At 36.6% G+C, this 15842-nt stretch overlaps 3 protein-coding genes across 4 annotated transcripts; 1 reads left to right on the top strand and 2 right to left on the bottom strand.

Annotated features, from left to right (window-relative positions):
• Nucleotides 1–8: 8 nt before the first annotated feature.
• On the bottom strand, nucleotides 9–2438 carry fis1 (fission, mitochondrial 1). Its single transcript, XM_079371878.1, has 5 exons — nucleotides 2379–2438; nucleotides 1763–1895; nucleotides 1163–1239; nucleotides 912–1017; nucleotides 9–820 (listed from the first exon to the last, which is right to left on the bottom strand). Exons 1-5 carry the CDS (start codon nucleotides 2421–2423, stop codon nucleotides 720–722), a joined length of 462 nt encoding a protein of 153 aa, XP_079228004.1. The 5' UTR covers nucleotides 2424–2438; the 3' UTR covers nucleotides 9–719.
• Nucleotides 2439–2575: 137 nt separating this feature from the next.
• LOC306841865 (cytidine deaminase) lies at nucleotides 2576–5663 on the bottom strand. 2 transcript variants are annotated; one of them, XM_079371889.1, is made up of 5 exons: nucleotides 5278–5655; nucleotides 5062–5178; nucleotides 3423–3534; nucleotides 3283–3340; nucleotides 2576–2807 (listed from the first exon to the last, which is right to left on the bottom strand). In XM_079371889.1, exons 1-5 carry the CDS (start codon nucleotides 5282–5284, stop codon nucleotides 2694–2696), a joined length of 408 nt encoding a protein of 135 aa, XP_079228015.1. In that variant the 5' UTR covers nucleotides 5285–5655; the 3' UTR covers nucleotides 2576–2693. The 2 variants fall into 2 exon arrangements, with proteins under 2 accessions (XP_079228015.1, XP_079228016.1); XM_079371890.1 differs by having other exon boundaries at nucleotides 2718–2847; nucleotides 5278–5663.
• A 2405-nt stretch (nucleotides 5664–8068) lies between these two features.
• On the top strand, nucleotides 8069–15048 carry tm4sf5 (transmembrane 4 L six family member 5). Its single transcript, XM_079371960.1, has 5 exons — nucleotides 8069–8313; nucleotides 9274–9354; nucleotides 11105–11241; nucleotides 12990–13182; nucleotides 14757–15048. The coding sequence occupies exons 1-5, from the start codon at nucleotides 8140–8142 to the stop codon at nucleotides 14772–14774; spliced, it is 603 nt and encodes a 200-aa protein (XP_079228086.1). The 5' UTR covers nucleotides 8069–8139; the 3' UTR covers nucleotides 14775–15048.
• The last annotated feature ends 794 nt before the right edge of the window (nucleotides 15049–15842 follow it).

Genomic DNA, 15842 nt, shown 5'->3' on the forward strand with positions numbered 1-15842 from the left:
CAGAAATCTTGATTTTAGTTCAAAATCCTTTTATTTGTCAATATGGAAAACACAACCGATTAAATGCCTACACAGATCAATGTTAGGGTGTTATATACATGACAAAAGGTATTCATTTCCAAAAGGTGCATTGCCTCCCTTAATTAAATTAAGTATTTAGAACAAATGAAAAGAAACCTTAGGTCCCACATACAATTGAACATCAACAGCCTCCACAGCAGAGTCCCTTCAACCTCATCAGCAAACTAACAAAACTGTTGCTTTTGGCATTACATGCTACACCTTCCTCTGAACCCCATAACACATTCCCTGTGATTCAATTGAAGAGACAGTCACAGAAACACAACTGCACTTTTTTATGGATGTATTGTTAAACAAAAAATGTCATTGTAAATGTAAAAAGTTATGTGCAAAGCTTTTGTGCATACTAAGTCATAACATAAAGCAGAACTGCACCTTTACTATTCTAATTTCTTTACACAAATAATAAAAAGTAACATGCCATGGTATTCAAATAGGTGGCTAAGTGTATTTAATATGAATTAAAACTGTATGCATGAAAACAGGTCATCGTTCTCTTTGAGTTATATTTATCACATTAAACCAAAATCCTTAAAGAACTCTTCAAGCTTTTGCAACATTTTAATTTTAATTTGTATGCAGGGGAGAATCAGTGTATCAGTCCAGCAAAAATCAAGACACATAGTCCTGTGTCCGGGTTAGGATTTAGCTCCTTTTGACACAGCCAGGCCAACGAGGCCTGCCAAACCCACCAAGCCAACGCCGATCCCCCCGACAATCGCCATGCCGACCAGGCCATCTGGAGGAAAACAATGTGAGTGTCAGTTCTTTGTTTAAAATCCCTTAAACAACTGTACAAATCAAGTCATTGCACACAGATTGGTTGTTACCTTTCTTCAAAGCCTTGTCGATGAGTTTCTCCAGATCTTGAGCCTGTTTGTTCCCTGGCTCATTCCTTAGAAGCGTCCGGATGTACTTTAGAGCTTTCTCATATTCCTGGAAGAACAACAGGGGAGGGCACTCTCAAATAATTGCACATTTTAAATGAAGTATTAGCTTTGATGGGGAAAGCTATATCTACTAGTGTAAGTGAATGCTTCCAGTGAAACAGTGTCACCTGGACTTTAGGATAGACACTTACTTTGAGTCTGTAGTTCGCAACACCAAGGTAGAACAAGAAGTCTCGAGAGTCGTCCTTTGAGGCTTTTTGAACCAGTTCTAAAACAACAATAACACGTATTAAATTCTACTGAAGACAAAGACGATATGTTACAGATTCCTTTGATCGCAAACATTGAGGCTGCAATAACCTTATTCTAATATTTTTGCATTATCACACAGGTAATGTGTTTAGTAAAAGTCTGGATGATACATTTTCACACATGACATTGCAACATATATATATTTTAATAAGGCTGAAAAATTATAAACAATGTGGTTTGAGATATTCACACAAAATAAAATATCATTTCTATTAACCAATTGACATAAAGATCTCTTTCACAAGGCTGACCTGTCCCAGAGGGCAGCAGCACACGTCAATACATTTTCAAATATAATTACGAAACTATTTCACAACGTTGGTGTTAGACTGTATCAAAAAGGAATAATTGTCTCCTGTATAGGCGACTTGTTTATTATTCTTCATCATCCAAAACCTGTCCAAACTAAGCTCTAAATAGGGTACAGTCATTCTGATATTTAACTTAGACTATTGTGACTTGTATCTAAATTAACTTACCTTCCATGAGCACAATTCCCTTCTTGATATCATCAGTGTATTTACTCCTGATCAGACACCAGGCATATTCAAACTTAGTGTCTCTGGAGACAGCTCCTTTCACCAATTCATTGTTGTATTTCTTCTCAAATTTCTATAAAAAAAGAAGAAAGAGACAGTTCTACATGAAGTGCAGAAAGAAATGAAGGCAACATTCTATTTACTCATCCCTTGAGAAAGGCACTGGCCTTGTACACGTGTAACCATCGTTCATGCTTTAGTTTTATTCTGCGTAGCAAAACATTGAAAAAAAAATCATCAGTAGAAAAGAGCTGACATAGCAACCTAGTTCGTCTCCATCTGTAACAGTAAAGGAACAGTTACTTCTCAAATCAGCAGCTTAATGTAAATGATAAAAATATATGAAGTGAAGTGTTTATGACACCGACCCCGTTTAAGATCAAAAACATCAACATTAGCGTCAGCTCGCTGTGTCACGCAACCAAATATCCTCCGACAGCCTCCATTTCTCCGTAATGTCCGCATTTTCCAAGTTTAAACATCTTGTAATAGCATCTGTAATAAATTTAAATTCGTTTTGTAAAATATATAAAGGTAATATGATTATAAAACTTACTAAAAGGTCTTCAGGAGCTACGACATCGCTCACCACAGCCTCCATGTTTCCGGAAACGGATTCCTGACCAGCCCACATTAATCACGTGACATTTGTGTCACAGTTCTCTGGTTAAGTCCCCGTTGCGTGATATTATGCTCTTCATATTGTAATTCATTATAATAATAATAATAAAAAAAGATAATAACACACACATCCGAATGGGTTTGATTTTATTGTGACCAAATCCTTATTTTTTGTAACAACCTTCTGAAGATGTTTAAAGTGAAACTACAAAAGTAACAACACATGACTTGAAATGCTGATGAGGCTTAATCATTTCTTTCCAAGGTGCTCTGGGGAAAAGGCTAGAGGCAGCAGTTCACTGAGGCTGGTTTCTTTGAAGGAGCCATCTGGCTTTGTCAAGTATACCACCCAATCTGATCCAAACTGTGGAGAGAGAAAAACAGGGGGTGTGATACCATTGTCTCTTTCTGTTCGCAGTTTTGATATTTTGTATCCAGTAAGTTATTGTTGGACTCTAATACTAAAGACATAGTGGTGTCCAACATTCACAGAAAACACAGGTAAAAAAAATTGCCTTTGCAAATAAATACATCAAAATGACTCATACAGAACAATGCTGCTGTACTTCATGAGGTTGTCACAATATTTGACTGTGCTTGTACAATGGGCTCCAGAATATGGTTTGTTCTAATGTACAAACCTCCAGTGCCTTCATGTGCCTTCAAAATATGTATAAATATTTGGGCATTTATGTTTTTTTTTTCTTTCTTTTTACAAGTAAAACAGGCAAGTCACATTTTTTATTACAAAGTTACAGACAGAAAATACTTGACCTTATGAGTGTCACTTGCCAATCACAGGTTGATTCAGTGTACTGGTCATAAAGGAAATATCTTACCTCCATAAGAACCTGACGACATGCCCCACATGGCCCAACAAAACGGTCTTTGATATCACTATGTACATAAAAGACAGGATGAAAGGATAAACAATGAAGAACATGTCACACTTTTAATGATGTCATGCTCAGGGTCTCACCATGTAACAGCAATTGCAGTGAACTGTCTGTGTCCCTCCACCACGGCCCTCTGGATGGCAGTTCGCTCAGCACACACAGTCAGACCGTAGGAGGCATTCTCCACATTACAGCCTGAAAACACATAAATATATACAGTAGATCATGGACTACTTGTTGGTGGTGAAAAGGGATTTAGATAATTTTTTTAAAGCCATGTAAAAGTTTAAATTTCATACAAATACATTTGACACCGATTTTTGATCCGTACAATATTATTTCTGATACACTCTATAGTTTGTTTTTTTAAACACAACTTCTTAAATTATACATACATTAATATGAGGTAGGCTGAGACTACAGCCAGGAGGAAGTCACATTTTGAAAACTCTCATATCTTGTGTCTCAAGATTGTAAAGCAAGCTGTATTGTTGTGATTATTGACTTGAAGTTTTTTAACTTAGGCTCGTTACTTTACACCATTGCACATTTTTTGGGGGATTAATCTTTTATTTGTTTAACCCTTTCACGCATACTGTTCACTACAGTGGACAGCTTTTCAAAAGCTGTTTTCCACTAAATGCGATGGTTTCACATCAGCCACTCCAGTGGACTCTAGCACAAGTCAGCCGATACACTGTCATCCAGTGGCCAGTTAATGTACCAAAAATTTCTTTAAAATCAAAAATGCCTGTGTAACTCACTTATGCTATGTGGTTCAGGAATATCTTACAAATCCTGTTGATCGAGAAGAGTCTTGCAGGTTATATTTTTTTGAAACATAATGTAACAACTAAGTAGCAATGGTATTGTGAACATTTTAAAGTTTTGATTTTAGTTTTGAAGAAAAACCTGATTGAGCAGCTGTCGACTAAGTTGGAAATCATGCATTGCCGGCAATATTTCAATGACAATACTGATCATGAAAATAACGGATGTGGAGATATTTATGGTAACTCCACATCAGTTGTGTTTCTCCCATTAAATGGCTGCTGTTATGCTGTTCTGGCAGCCTCCAGGCAAAATCTGAGAAGGTAGTTGGAACTCATCTTGTGTTTTCTCGTTTTAAATAGGAAAACTCCAAACCTCAAATACCATCATCCTTTAAAATGTTTTATTTAAATGGTTTTCTACACCCCAGTGGACATGTGAGGACTAAAAATGTTTTTTGAAAGAAAAACAATCAGTTTGTTTATGCACTACAAAATGAATAAATACAACCATGTTTTATACTATTAATAATAATAAAATATTAATATTATTATTATGAATAATAATAATAAGGTCAAACTGTACTACTAAGAAGTAAAAAAAACACTAAAAAAAAACAATCATATAAAAAACTCTGGCTACCTGACTTTCATGCATGAAAGTGTTACACACATTGTCAATAATCTGTCAATAATAATAATTTGTTACAAGGATTGCATTAAAAAAAAAATCCCCTTTTTTTGTGCAGTCATTTAGCAGAAGCCCTGATTTGTCTTTATAAGGCACAGGACAACTGATTTTTGATGTAGAGGACCGTTTTTATGAAATAGCTTTTCGAAATTGAGCTCTTTTTCTGTTGGACTAATACTGTTTGTTTCTTTGCCTCAAACACTTAAGCAAACGTTTTCATTTTAAAAATAAGGCATATACCGTAACTTTAGCTGATGTTACCTGTGATTATGGCGCCACCTGCTGACAATATGGCGGCACCAACTGGGAACCTACTGTATGGGCAGTATGCCATGTCCCGGGCCTGCAGGCACCTTGACACGAGCTCTTTAACTTTATCTTCAAGAGACAGACACATTTGACAAAACAGTGTTGGCTATCATTCATGATTAGGGCTATGTTTTAAAGAGATAAAACATTGTAAAGTGGCTGACTTGCCTGTCATTGAAGAAGAAGAGTGTCGCTGTCTTTAGTGGATAGTTTCGGACTCTGTCACCATACAGAGCTGGACCATCGCGGACCGTCGAAAGGATAACCACCCTGTTAATGGTTTCAAAATGAATATTGATCCAGCCTATCACAAAGTTGACATGAGTGAGGGACTCGGGGTCAGCCGCACCCGCATTGTTTGCCTTCACGTCATTGGCTGGTTAAATATGAGCAATGTTAGGGCCTGGACCAGGTGAGACAAGCCTTAGTGTTTCTACTAACCCAAAGCTACACATTACAACGTCAAATGTATCAGAAAGACTTTAAAAACTCTATCATGTAAGCTGCTCTTTCATTGAAAACTGCAATTCCAATAAACAAAACTAAAAAGCTCCCCAACGGAAGAAAAAAGTGGGAGAGAAAGCTACAACAATAAACATAATAAAAAGACAAGAAAAGCTAACCACTGAATATTGTTTTTCTTTTCAGTTTTTGTTACAGAACTAACAATTGATATTGTATTAACTTTAATTATAATGCACTCTATTTTTATTCAAATGTAAAAAAGAAAACAAAAAAAACAACAACATGCTTTCTTAAAATTCACAACACCTCTCGGCTGCTCCTGTGGTTGAGATGCATCACTCTCACATGAGGGAGTCACGAAGGGTATCAGCAGCAAAACCAATCTGAAAAAGTACTTGGGGACAAAAAACTTTAAATACACAACACCCATTGCCATTGATAGTGGCAGTGATGTGGGAAATAAATGTGTGGACAACAAAGTAAAACATGTTGGTAACTGAGCATATACTAACCAAAGATAACATGTGCCAGAGTTAAGACAGTCTCCCCCTGGGCTATGTTATTTTTCATTTGCTCACTAGAAACCACCAGAAACTAAAACATTAAAAAAGCCCTCCAATTTTTGATTTGAGATACAACATTAGCTACACAAATGACCTCAACAGGCCGTGGATTATGACATGACTGCCTGTATTAATGATATACTTAAATGCGGTCATTGAAAATATGATATTGTAACTTTAGCTACATAAACTGGCAAAGACAGAAAATGTGTGGACTGATTACCACACAAAAGCTGATATATAATAATATTGAATTTTGCAAAGACGCGTTCAACTATTTCACCACAATCAGACACACACACACACACACACACACACACACACACACACACACACACACACACACACACACAAGAGTGTATTGACTAGTATTCATTGTGGACAGCTTAATCCAAACCTTCAAACTGTAAATATGTAGCTCTATAAAAGTCCAGTCAAGAAGACTATATTCTGTCAGATGGTTTTATTTTTCATTCTTATACTACAGTATATGTAGTCCTTCACACATGCTAAGTAAATTACCTGGTCGTGCAATAATCACCTGGTCAAATTTTTCCAATAGCACTGCTCCATTACCTAGTTTTTGGCTGTCATATTTCTGCTTTCTTTATTAAATATGGCTTTCTCTTCCACCTGTATATTTATGTCATCATTACTTTTATTACATTCTCCGCCTCCCTATCACCACCAAACCTTTGTAGTTTCATCACCTCCTTCATCTCAACAGCCCCAGATCGCATCATCAGCCTTCATCTGGTCAACCCAGTCTTCACAGTATGACATACAGTATGACATATTCAGCTATTTCGATCAACCCCATCCTTGAGTTAGATCAGCTCTTGTCTGATAAAATGTGAGGGGCCAAAATGTTACAAATGGTGATAATGTAATCTGGTATGCAGACTTAGCGTTTGTTTGCTTTTCAATGATTTTTGTCCAGCACCCAGTAGGCCTACTGAATTTTTTGGATGTGCGTGCTGTTTGATATTTTTGTATGATCAGCCTCTCAGCCTCAGACCACACCATCAGCTATTGCCTCCCCCACCACTCTCTGGACTCCAAGGGGGATAGATCTTGCTGCTGATCAGGGCAGACATCTTTGATTTCCCTATGCAGAGTTCAAGTGCCAAAGATTCTTGACAATAATTCAGTATTATACATTTGAAATAAATGTTTCATTGATTAATTAATTGTGTCTCTCCTAAATGAATAAGCCCATAAGCAATTCATGCCTAATAACAAACTTAAACTAGGATAAATTAAATCCCAATCGGGACTTCTGAAATGACTTTAGTCCCCATAAGGTACATTCTGGTATATAAACCCGAAAATGAGACCATTCAATTACGCCTCATACTTAACAGATACATCATTACCGATTTATTCAGCTATTCTGTTGGCCAGCCCTCTCTTATGTTTTCACAAGGCCATATATAGAACAGACTCATATCAACTGGAACCAAAGTGCATCAGACTAGAGCCCCTTCGACAAACACAACAAACACAGATAACCTTGCTCTTTATTCCCTCTTTTTTTAAGTAAGTACATAAATCTTGACAAGTAGGAGAACATTTTGTCATTGATACTATTTTTCATTTTTGAATTTTTGACCCTTGTATTAGATTACCAGCTATAAAATCAAATAACATTGCAGCCACACCACTAGTTAGCCTTTGCTCTCTCTCTCTCTCTCTCTCTCTCTCTCTCTCTCTCTCTCTCTCTCTCTCTCTCTCTCTCTCTCTCTCTCTCTCTCTCTCTCTCTCTCTCTCTCTCTCTCTCTCTCTCTCTCTCTCTCTCTCTGTGTCTCCATCCTGCTCTGACTATCAATGCCTGTATTAGACTTTTACTGTGTTAGAGGGGAGTGCTTTCTGGTACGCCTCCCTTTTTGGTTTCGCCCACTTTGTACAGACTTCCTTTAATCTGAACACACTCCAAGAGAGGTTAGATACAAAGAAGGAGCAGAAATAGTAGAGATAAAGGTATACCAATTATTTATAAAACATGTGTTGTACGGGGAAATGTGCCCGCCTGGTGGGCTTGATACTGTTGCCAACGGCGTTCATCTGCATGATCTCCAACCTGCTGCTTTTCTTCCCTAGTGGAGAAAAACTGGAACATGGTCAGATCTCCATGCAGGTTTGGCTCATGGGGGGGCTCATTGGAGGAGGCCTTTTTGTAAGTAACAACTGTGTAGATATAATGAATTTATTACAAAGTATTTGAAATCAAGTTTAATTTTGAGAATCTTTTACTTAAAGATTTCCTTGAAGCTCTCTGATGTGCATTGATATGGACAAAAGTGTCTGCTTTGTAGGATTGAAGAAGATTTTGACCTGATGAGGCATTATACTTCAATTCAATCATACTACAACCCACTACTGTCTGTAATAATTATTATTAATAATAATAATAATAATAATAATTGATAATAATCTTAATTTACTACACTGCATTATTTTGGGAAATTTAAAAACAAGATAAAACAAAACAGATTAATGGGTAACATTAAATTAACATGTGAATTCAATTTGTTCTATCTTTACCAATGGTGCACTATACTTTTTCCCCACCTTTTTCAACATACAATATCTACTTTTTCTTTTGTTACACTTTGTTGGTAAAACTTTATCAAGAAATACTACTAACAATAAGGGAGATAGTTTACATTGGGGTTTTGTACTTTGACCTTTAAAAAAGGGAACTTAGCATTAGCAGAGTGGAGTGATTGGGTCTGTGAGTTTCTGGCAGCATTTTATCAGTGTTTTAAAGGTTTACAAGGACAATAAATTATTTATACAACTTATCACATTAGTATATCGGAGAGACCTTTGGATCTTCCTGAAGGTAGCATTGTTATTACTGTGACATTACAGTTTGGAGTACTGAGCAGGAAGTTTGTTTTTTCTATTCCTGCTCCAAATTCAGTGGATGTTTGATGTCAGTGCCTGCTGGGTAGTGAGGAGAGTGAAACTCAATTCAGGATTTACAAATATTTGGTTTAGGAGATAAGAGAATAGTCACACAAGGACACACACATTTGATGCTAGATAATACAATATTTGGGGAGCTTCTAGTTTGCATGTAATCTGAGATATTCTTGACAATAGTGGAAAAAATATGTGTTTAACTTTTCAGATGCTGTGTCCAAGCTGTTCAGCTATCAGGGCTGGGGGCAAGGGTTGCTGTGGAGCAGGATGTTGTGGAAACCGATGCCGGGTGAGTCAAGTCATAAAAGGTTTGCACTTCAGTTAATGGACTTCCAGATAAAGATCAACGATTAAGGCGAAAACTGACAGAGGAGCAAAAAAGTGTATTTACTGGCAAAGCACAAGAACAACTATATATATATGTGTGTGTGTGTGTGTGTGTGTGTGTGTGCATTTTTTAACTTCCTTATTTTGTATTTCTTTTTTATTTGACGTTCACAGTTTTAGGCTCTTTCAAACACAACAGTTGTGGAACAGTAAAATAAGATATTGAAAGCCACAAGTTTGTTTTACGTATGTTTAACAGAAGTACTCACTTCTCTTCAATAGGCAGGAAGTAGAATTTTGCAATGATGTTGTCAAGGACCAAGCAGTAAGGCATGAGGCACAGGGCTCATTTTAAAGAATAGGTGGGTTTTTTATAAAGCTTATAAAGGTCAATTTAGTATAACTCTAACACACCGAGACAAAAGGGAACTTATACAGTGGTTTGGCCAAACCAAATCAAATACAAGGGGTAGACAAAATGGACGACAAATTAACTAAATGCAAGGAAATGCTTACTAAACCCAAATCCCCCCTTTGATGTCACACGCATGGTCTGTTACAGTGAGTTGGCTCCATCATAAGAGCTCCTTAAGGCAAGACTTCCAACATCCAGATAACTCAAAATGAATAAATAATTATTCGTACAACTGTGTTTAATCTTACAATGTATAAACTGTGTGCACTAAATTTAAACGATGCAAATATAAACAAATAACAGATCCAACTAAGAATGTCAACTTTTTGTTTGGTTGACTGCTAGATAAATATGTGCTGGTGAACCACTAAAGGAAGTGAGTGGCCGTCACAGCTATACTTGTTTTTCATGGAGAAAGCAAGTTAAATCTAGAACCTAACAGATTGAACTAAAGCTCCCCTACGATTTTTCAAATTATATTTCTTGGTCTTCCTCTGCAGGTAGAGTTTTTTTCAGTGGACTTGGATACAATTAGGTATCTGTATGATCTTGGGATAAATCTGATGCATCTCCATCTGTCAAGGAAGACAACAAAAATGGATGGATGTCCTGAAAGAAACAAATGAGTGACTTTCTTTTCAGAGTACCCTACTCCCCCCCCCACTATATTGTATCTGTTAAGGACCACAAGTATTAATTCTCATGCAACCTAACTTCATTTGTGTAAATATTTTGTTATTATTATTATCATTATTAATAATAATAATAATGATAATAATAATAATAATTATTATTATTATTATAATGCCTTTTATTTGAGGGCGCCTTTCAAAAACTCAAGGACACCTTACATGCAGAGTTTAAAAAACAATAAAATATAAACAAAAAGTTAAAAGGAGATAATAGTTTTACAAGATTAAAAACAGGAGTGAAATGGATGGATCAGAGTGAGTAGGCTTGTTTGAACAGGTGGGTTTTGAGATGTAATTTGAAAATGGACAGAGAGTCGATACGGATGTCAGGTGGGAGGGAGTTCCAGAGGAGGGAGGCAGAGCAGCTGAAGGCTCTGGACCCCATGGTGGTCATGCGGGCAGGACAGATGAGGAGGCTGAAGGAGGACAGTAATGTGTAAAATTAGTTTGCAAGACAAAACGAGCAAAGAAAAGTCAATTAGAGAAGAAACAAACAAGCAAACTAAACTCCTGAAAGAGTGAACCCATTCTGAGGTCTCATAGAAACCAACATTTCTTATGTGAAAATATAGCAAAATAAGTCTGTGTTCCTGTCTTTTCTCCAGATGTTGAACTCTGTTTTCTCCTCTGCTTTTGGAGTGGTCGGCGCGATCTACTGCACCAGTGTGGCCTCAGCTGGTCTGGCTGTTGGACCTAAATGTCTTGTGGAGAGTGGCGACTGGACATATCCATTTGAAAACTCGTGAGTGTTTGTCGATGATAACTCACACATATTTTAAAGTAATTTTTTCTGTAGTGCATTTTCGTGTGACAACTGCTGTTTTGCAGGTATGTTTGCACTTCCCTGTCTCCTTTATTCACATTTACTTATCTAATTCTTTCTAGAAGAGCAGAGAAACTCCTTCTCTTCAAAATTGATTATTCTTATTTAAAATCCACTAGGTGGCAGACTGGACCAGTGGCAGTTTTGTGTCAGATTGCAAACTCTCTTGAACTCTCTTGCCTGGGAAAATCTTTTGTTTTAGCTTGATCATGGCTAAGCTACAGATTAGCATTCTTGGGTTTTGGGGTTGAGGAACAAATGCTCAATTGTACTTCCTAACTGGCCCCAAAACAACACAAGGCCCTGCTAAAGTGATAATGCTAAAATGATAACAGGATTGGAAACACTGAGGGTTTTTTTAGCTTAAGCACGAAAGAATGCTTCACTGATTGAGGCCCATCACCTGATTGTAACAATAATTAACAAGTAAACGTATTGTTAATATGTAATGTTGTTCCTGATGACAGCAGATTGAAAGCCACATTTTAGAAGAGAGGGAAACACTGTGTGATGATAATTTTCAACCTCCAATTGTCCTTCCTCTTTCAAACCTCAATTTCCCCTTTTATGTGTCTGTTTGTTCAGAGTGTAGTTCTTCTATTAACCACACATTCAGTTTCAATTCTGCTGTGGAAGGTGACTAAATAGCAAGTTTATTACCCAGTATGTCAAATAGTAATTAAACTACATTTGTAACTTTTTATTTTCGGACTATTGTTGTAAAATAAAAAACTATATCCAGCTAGGTTTTATATACCGTGATGAATTGTAAAAGACTTTCGTTTAACATTAGAATAATGTGGTAAGGACTTGCAATCCCCTCCCCTTGTTGCGAGAAAAAAATAAAAAATAAAAGGTCAAATCACACTGACAATTTGGTTTCACCTTTTAATGTAATTTGTCTACAGTCAAATTTTGTACAATAAATTGTGGATTGTATTGCGAACCCAGTATCATCAATTGTATCGTATTGTGAGTGTAAAAAAATGCTGCAGTTTTAAGCACTTGTGAAAACAAACACTTCAAAGTGTACATTAATAAATAAACAATTCCTGTAATTAAGAGGAGTAGGACGGCACTACTCTTGACTAAAGCTGTACCTCGCAAAAGGTTAGAAGGTCATATGAAATAGAAATTGGGAATACGAGCAAACCGTTCAACTAAAAAAATAAAAAATAAAAAAATCGTGTGGGCTGTTGTGTTGTTTAAAACATGCAAGGGATAATCTGAGTATTACAGTTACTAGTTTGCAAGTAACGTGTTATCTTTGGACAGAGTACAGATGACTGTTCCCTTTGTCTGTCTTGGTGCTAAGCCAAGCTGACAACCTCAGCTGGTAAAGATACTATGCAATCATGTGGGACCAATCAATTTTCACATCTAACTCGTAAAAACTTGAAAAAGGAGATTTGACTAAATGCCCCTCAATCTCTTAAATATTTGACAATTTAATATAATGCTAAAAGTAAAACTCTATATATTTAAAATAAAAGTATTTATCTTAGTTCCCTATTTTCCCCTTGTGCTTCTTTCTTTACTCTTTGCTCCAATCAACTTCTGACTGACATTTTGTTTTCTCCCTATGCCCAAACCTTGGCCTGCTTCACATATTCCATAAACTGCTTTTTTTGTTGCTGTTTATGTTCTGTTACTGTTCTCCTTTGCAGTGGTAATGGCAGCTACCTCACAAACCAGACTCTGTGGACAACCTGCAAGTTCCCCGAGAACGCAGTGATGTGGCATGTCGTTCTGTTCTCCATTCTGCTGTCAATAGGGGTGTTGCAGCTGGTGCTCTGCGGCATCCAGGTGATCAACGGCTGCTTGGGATGCATCTGTGGAGACTGTCGGGACAGCAAAGATGTAGGTGAACAAATCATGATATCTCAAAAATCATGAAAACTGTTTAAATGATCGATAAGACCTATTGGATAAAAACAAATTGGGAAGTACTACATTATTGAACAACTTTATCAAATTGAACCAAGCCACTTTGAAACCACAAATTTTTGGTCCTCATAGTGTGCCATCTCCAAAAGACATTGCCTTACAGTATTGTCTACAGTACAGGGTTTATTTTGTGCTTTTGATGGTAAAGAGGAAGAGGGAACGTATGGTGACCACTGTTCATAAAATGTGCCCAAAGAAGTGGGTAGATTGGCAGGGATTGTAGTAAGAGTTGCACAATATAGCAGGTGTGCGTGCTCCAAATGTACTCATTTAAGCTATATGAATTTTTTTGACATATTTTGTCTTATCAAAGCAGCTCTTTTCAACAGAAAGAAATTGGGACTGTCCCTAGTTTTTGCACTAAGCTAACCAGCTTGTTAAATGTTGTTATTTCATGTGTCCTTAATCATAAAATTTTCAGTATGTCCAGATGTGACATCAACACACATTCAGTCTGAATGTGTTCACCTAATTTATACACCTCAAGGTTAAAAGAGACAAAAAAAATCAAATCTAGCTTGTTATCCATTTGCAGGAAGAAGGCTGCGTATTCCAACGTTATACAGCTACTAGCTTAAATTTAGAGGACAGACATGAGAGTTACATAGCCTATGTTTTGTTTTTACTTTGTTATCCAAAAAAGACAAAGAAAACAGTTGAGTAATAAACTTTAGGGGTGGTGGTCACCATTCACTTTTTTTTTTTTTTTTTTTGCAAAGCTAAGCTAGTAGATGCATTCTCAAATAAGGAGTTGGATTGTTTAAAGATAGCTCACAAAGCCAAGCAAACTCTTTATTTGTTTGCACTAAGCTCATCAGCTGATAGCATAGTTTTAACCCTCAGCAGGAAAGTCAATAAGCCCATGTAAAACCCTAACATACTCCTTAAACCCCACACGTAAGGAATTGAAAGGTTGAACATACATACAAAATACCTTTCTTTTTCTAAAAAAAAAAAAAAGGAATGCTCCGATTTAGCCTCCTGTGTAAAGTAATTCATTAATTATTCTGAAACAGTCCTTTTTTAATTTTAATCTGTTGAAAAATCTTTTGGGGAAAGGGTCTTAAAAAATGTGACTCGACATGGGAACTCTATAATTGTTAAATACTGTAAGTCAACTGAAAATTGTCAAAATATAACTTTGGACATGTGGTTTTGAACAAGAATATATCAACAGGTTGAAAATTAAACTTGGATTTGGCACATGGTTGAACAAATAGTGATGACTGAACAAGGTATTTGTGCTGACTTTCAGAGGATCTCAAACATAATGTATATGAAAACTAATCAAGCATGAACAATTGAAGAATCAAAACTTTCTTTGTACTCCGTTAGTTTCTTTTCCCAGATATCCACATATGTATTGCATCAACAAATGCCCGCATATTAACATGACACTCACATTCATTTACAGCACTGTCAGTCATCTGTGAGATCGCTTCCTGTTCCAAACAAAACATAAACATGTGACTTCTTTCCTGTTACAGGATGACGGTGGATTGTGAAAGAGACGAAGATTATACCTCACCTTAAGTAGATCCAGGATTTTCCCTGCATTTTGTTAGCTCCCGAAATGTTTAATTCAGGGATCTTGAATACAAGAAAGTCTTACTTCACTGATGTATGAATTGTCTTCTAACTGATGGTTTAAATGTTTTCCCTGATTCATTTTATGTCTCTCATTTGTATGGTACAAGATTAAACACAATTTACAAGAGGGGAATTTGCCAATAAATTATGAGCTGATTATTTAAAATACACATTTAACATTACTAACTATTTATTTGTGGCTATGGTTGTATGTGTGTTATTAATGAGCTTTCTTAGTCTTATTTGTTTCCCACGTACACACTTGCATTTATGGAACTATATGCACAAACTGTGACACTCTAAAACTCAGATTTTCTGGTTGAAGAAACTTCACTGTCGTTTACTCATCCCATACTGTGCTAGACAGCCAAATCTAACAGGATTATTGAGCACTGGAGAGGTCGAAAGATCAGAACGTCCCCTTTGGAAACATTGCACACTGTAGCTGCATAAACCGTACACTAACTGGACCAAGCAGTGCAAGTAAGCATAGGTGCAGGTTAAGCTCATAATCTTTTGTTGTCATGGAGCCTTTTCTTGGTAATAGTTACCTAACTTTCAAGTTAAAAGCCTGGTGCAGAGCTGTAGGTAGGTAAATATAGGCAGTGTGGTGAGGGAGGCCAAACAACACAAAACTGTGGCTGAAAGCTAAAGCAAAAATACCTGGCTGTACTGATAAATACATGATGGTGTGCTTCTGTGGTCTCATTAAAAATGACTTACAGCCTTTTTAAAACTTTTCTTTTTTTTTTCAATCTGTTACCATGTTATAAACCTCCAGGATATTGAGGGGAAATTACGTAGCTTTGGAAATTAGGTCTGTTCCCTATGTAGTGACAATAAATCATTGGTGAAGCACTCGCAACTGAGGGAGGAGCATATTAGAATTTGGAATAAGAGAAAGGCAGGCAAACAGGAAAGGGGCCCAGTTGTCATTGGTCTCTTTTCATGCAAATCGTTGGCCCTCTGAAAGAATTCGGAGA

This window comes from Symphodus melops (genome assembly GCF_947650265.1).
Source record: "Symphodus melops genome assembly, chromosome: 20".
In the NCBI taxonomy this organism is placed as follows: domain Eukaryota; kingdom Metazoa; phylum Chordata; class Actinopteri; order Labriformes; family Labridae; genus Symphodus; species Symphodus melops.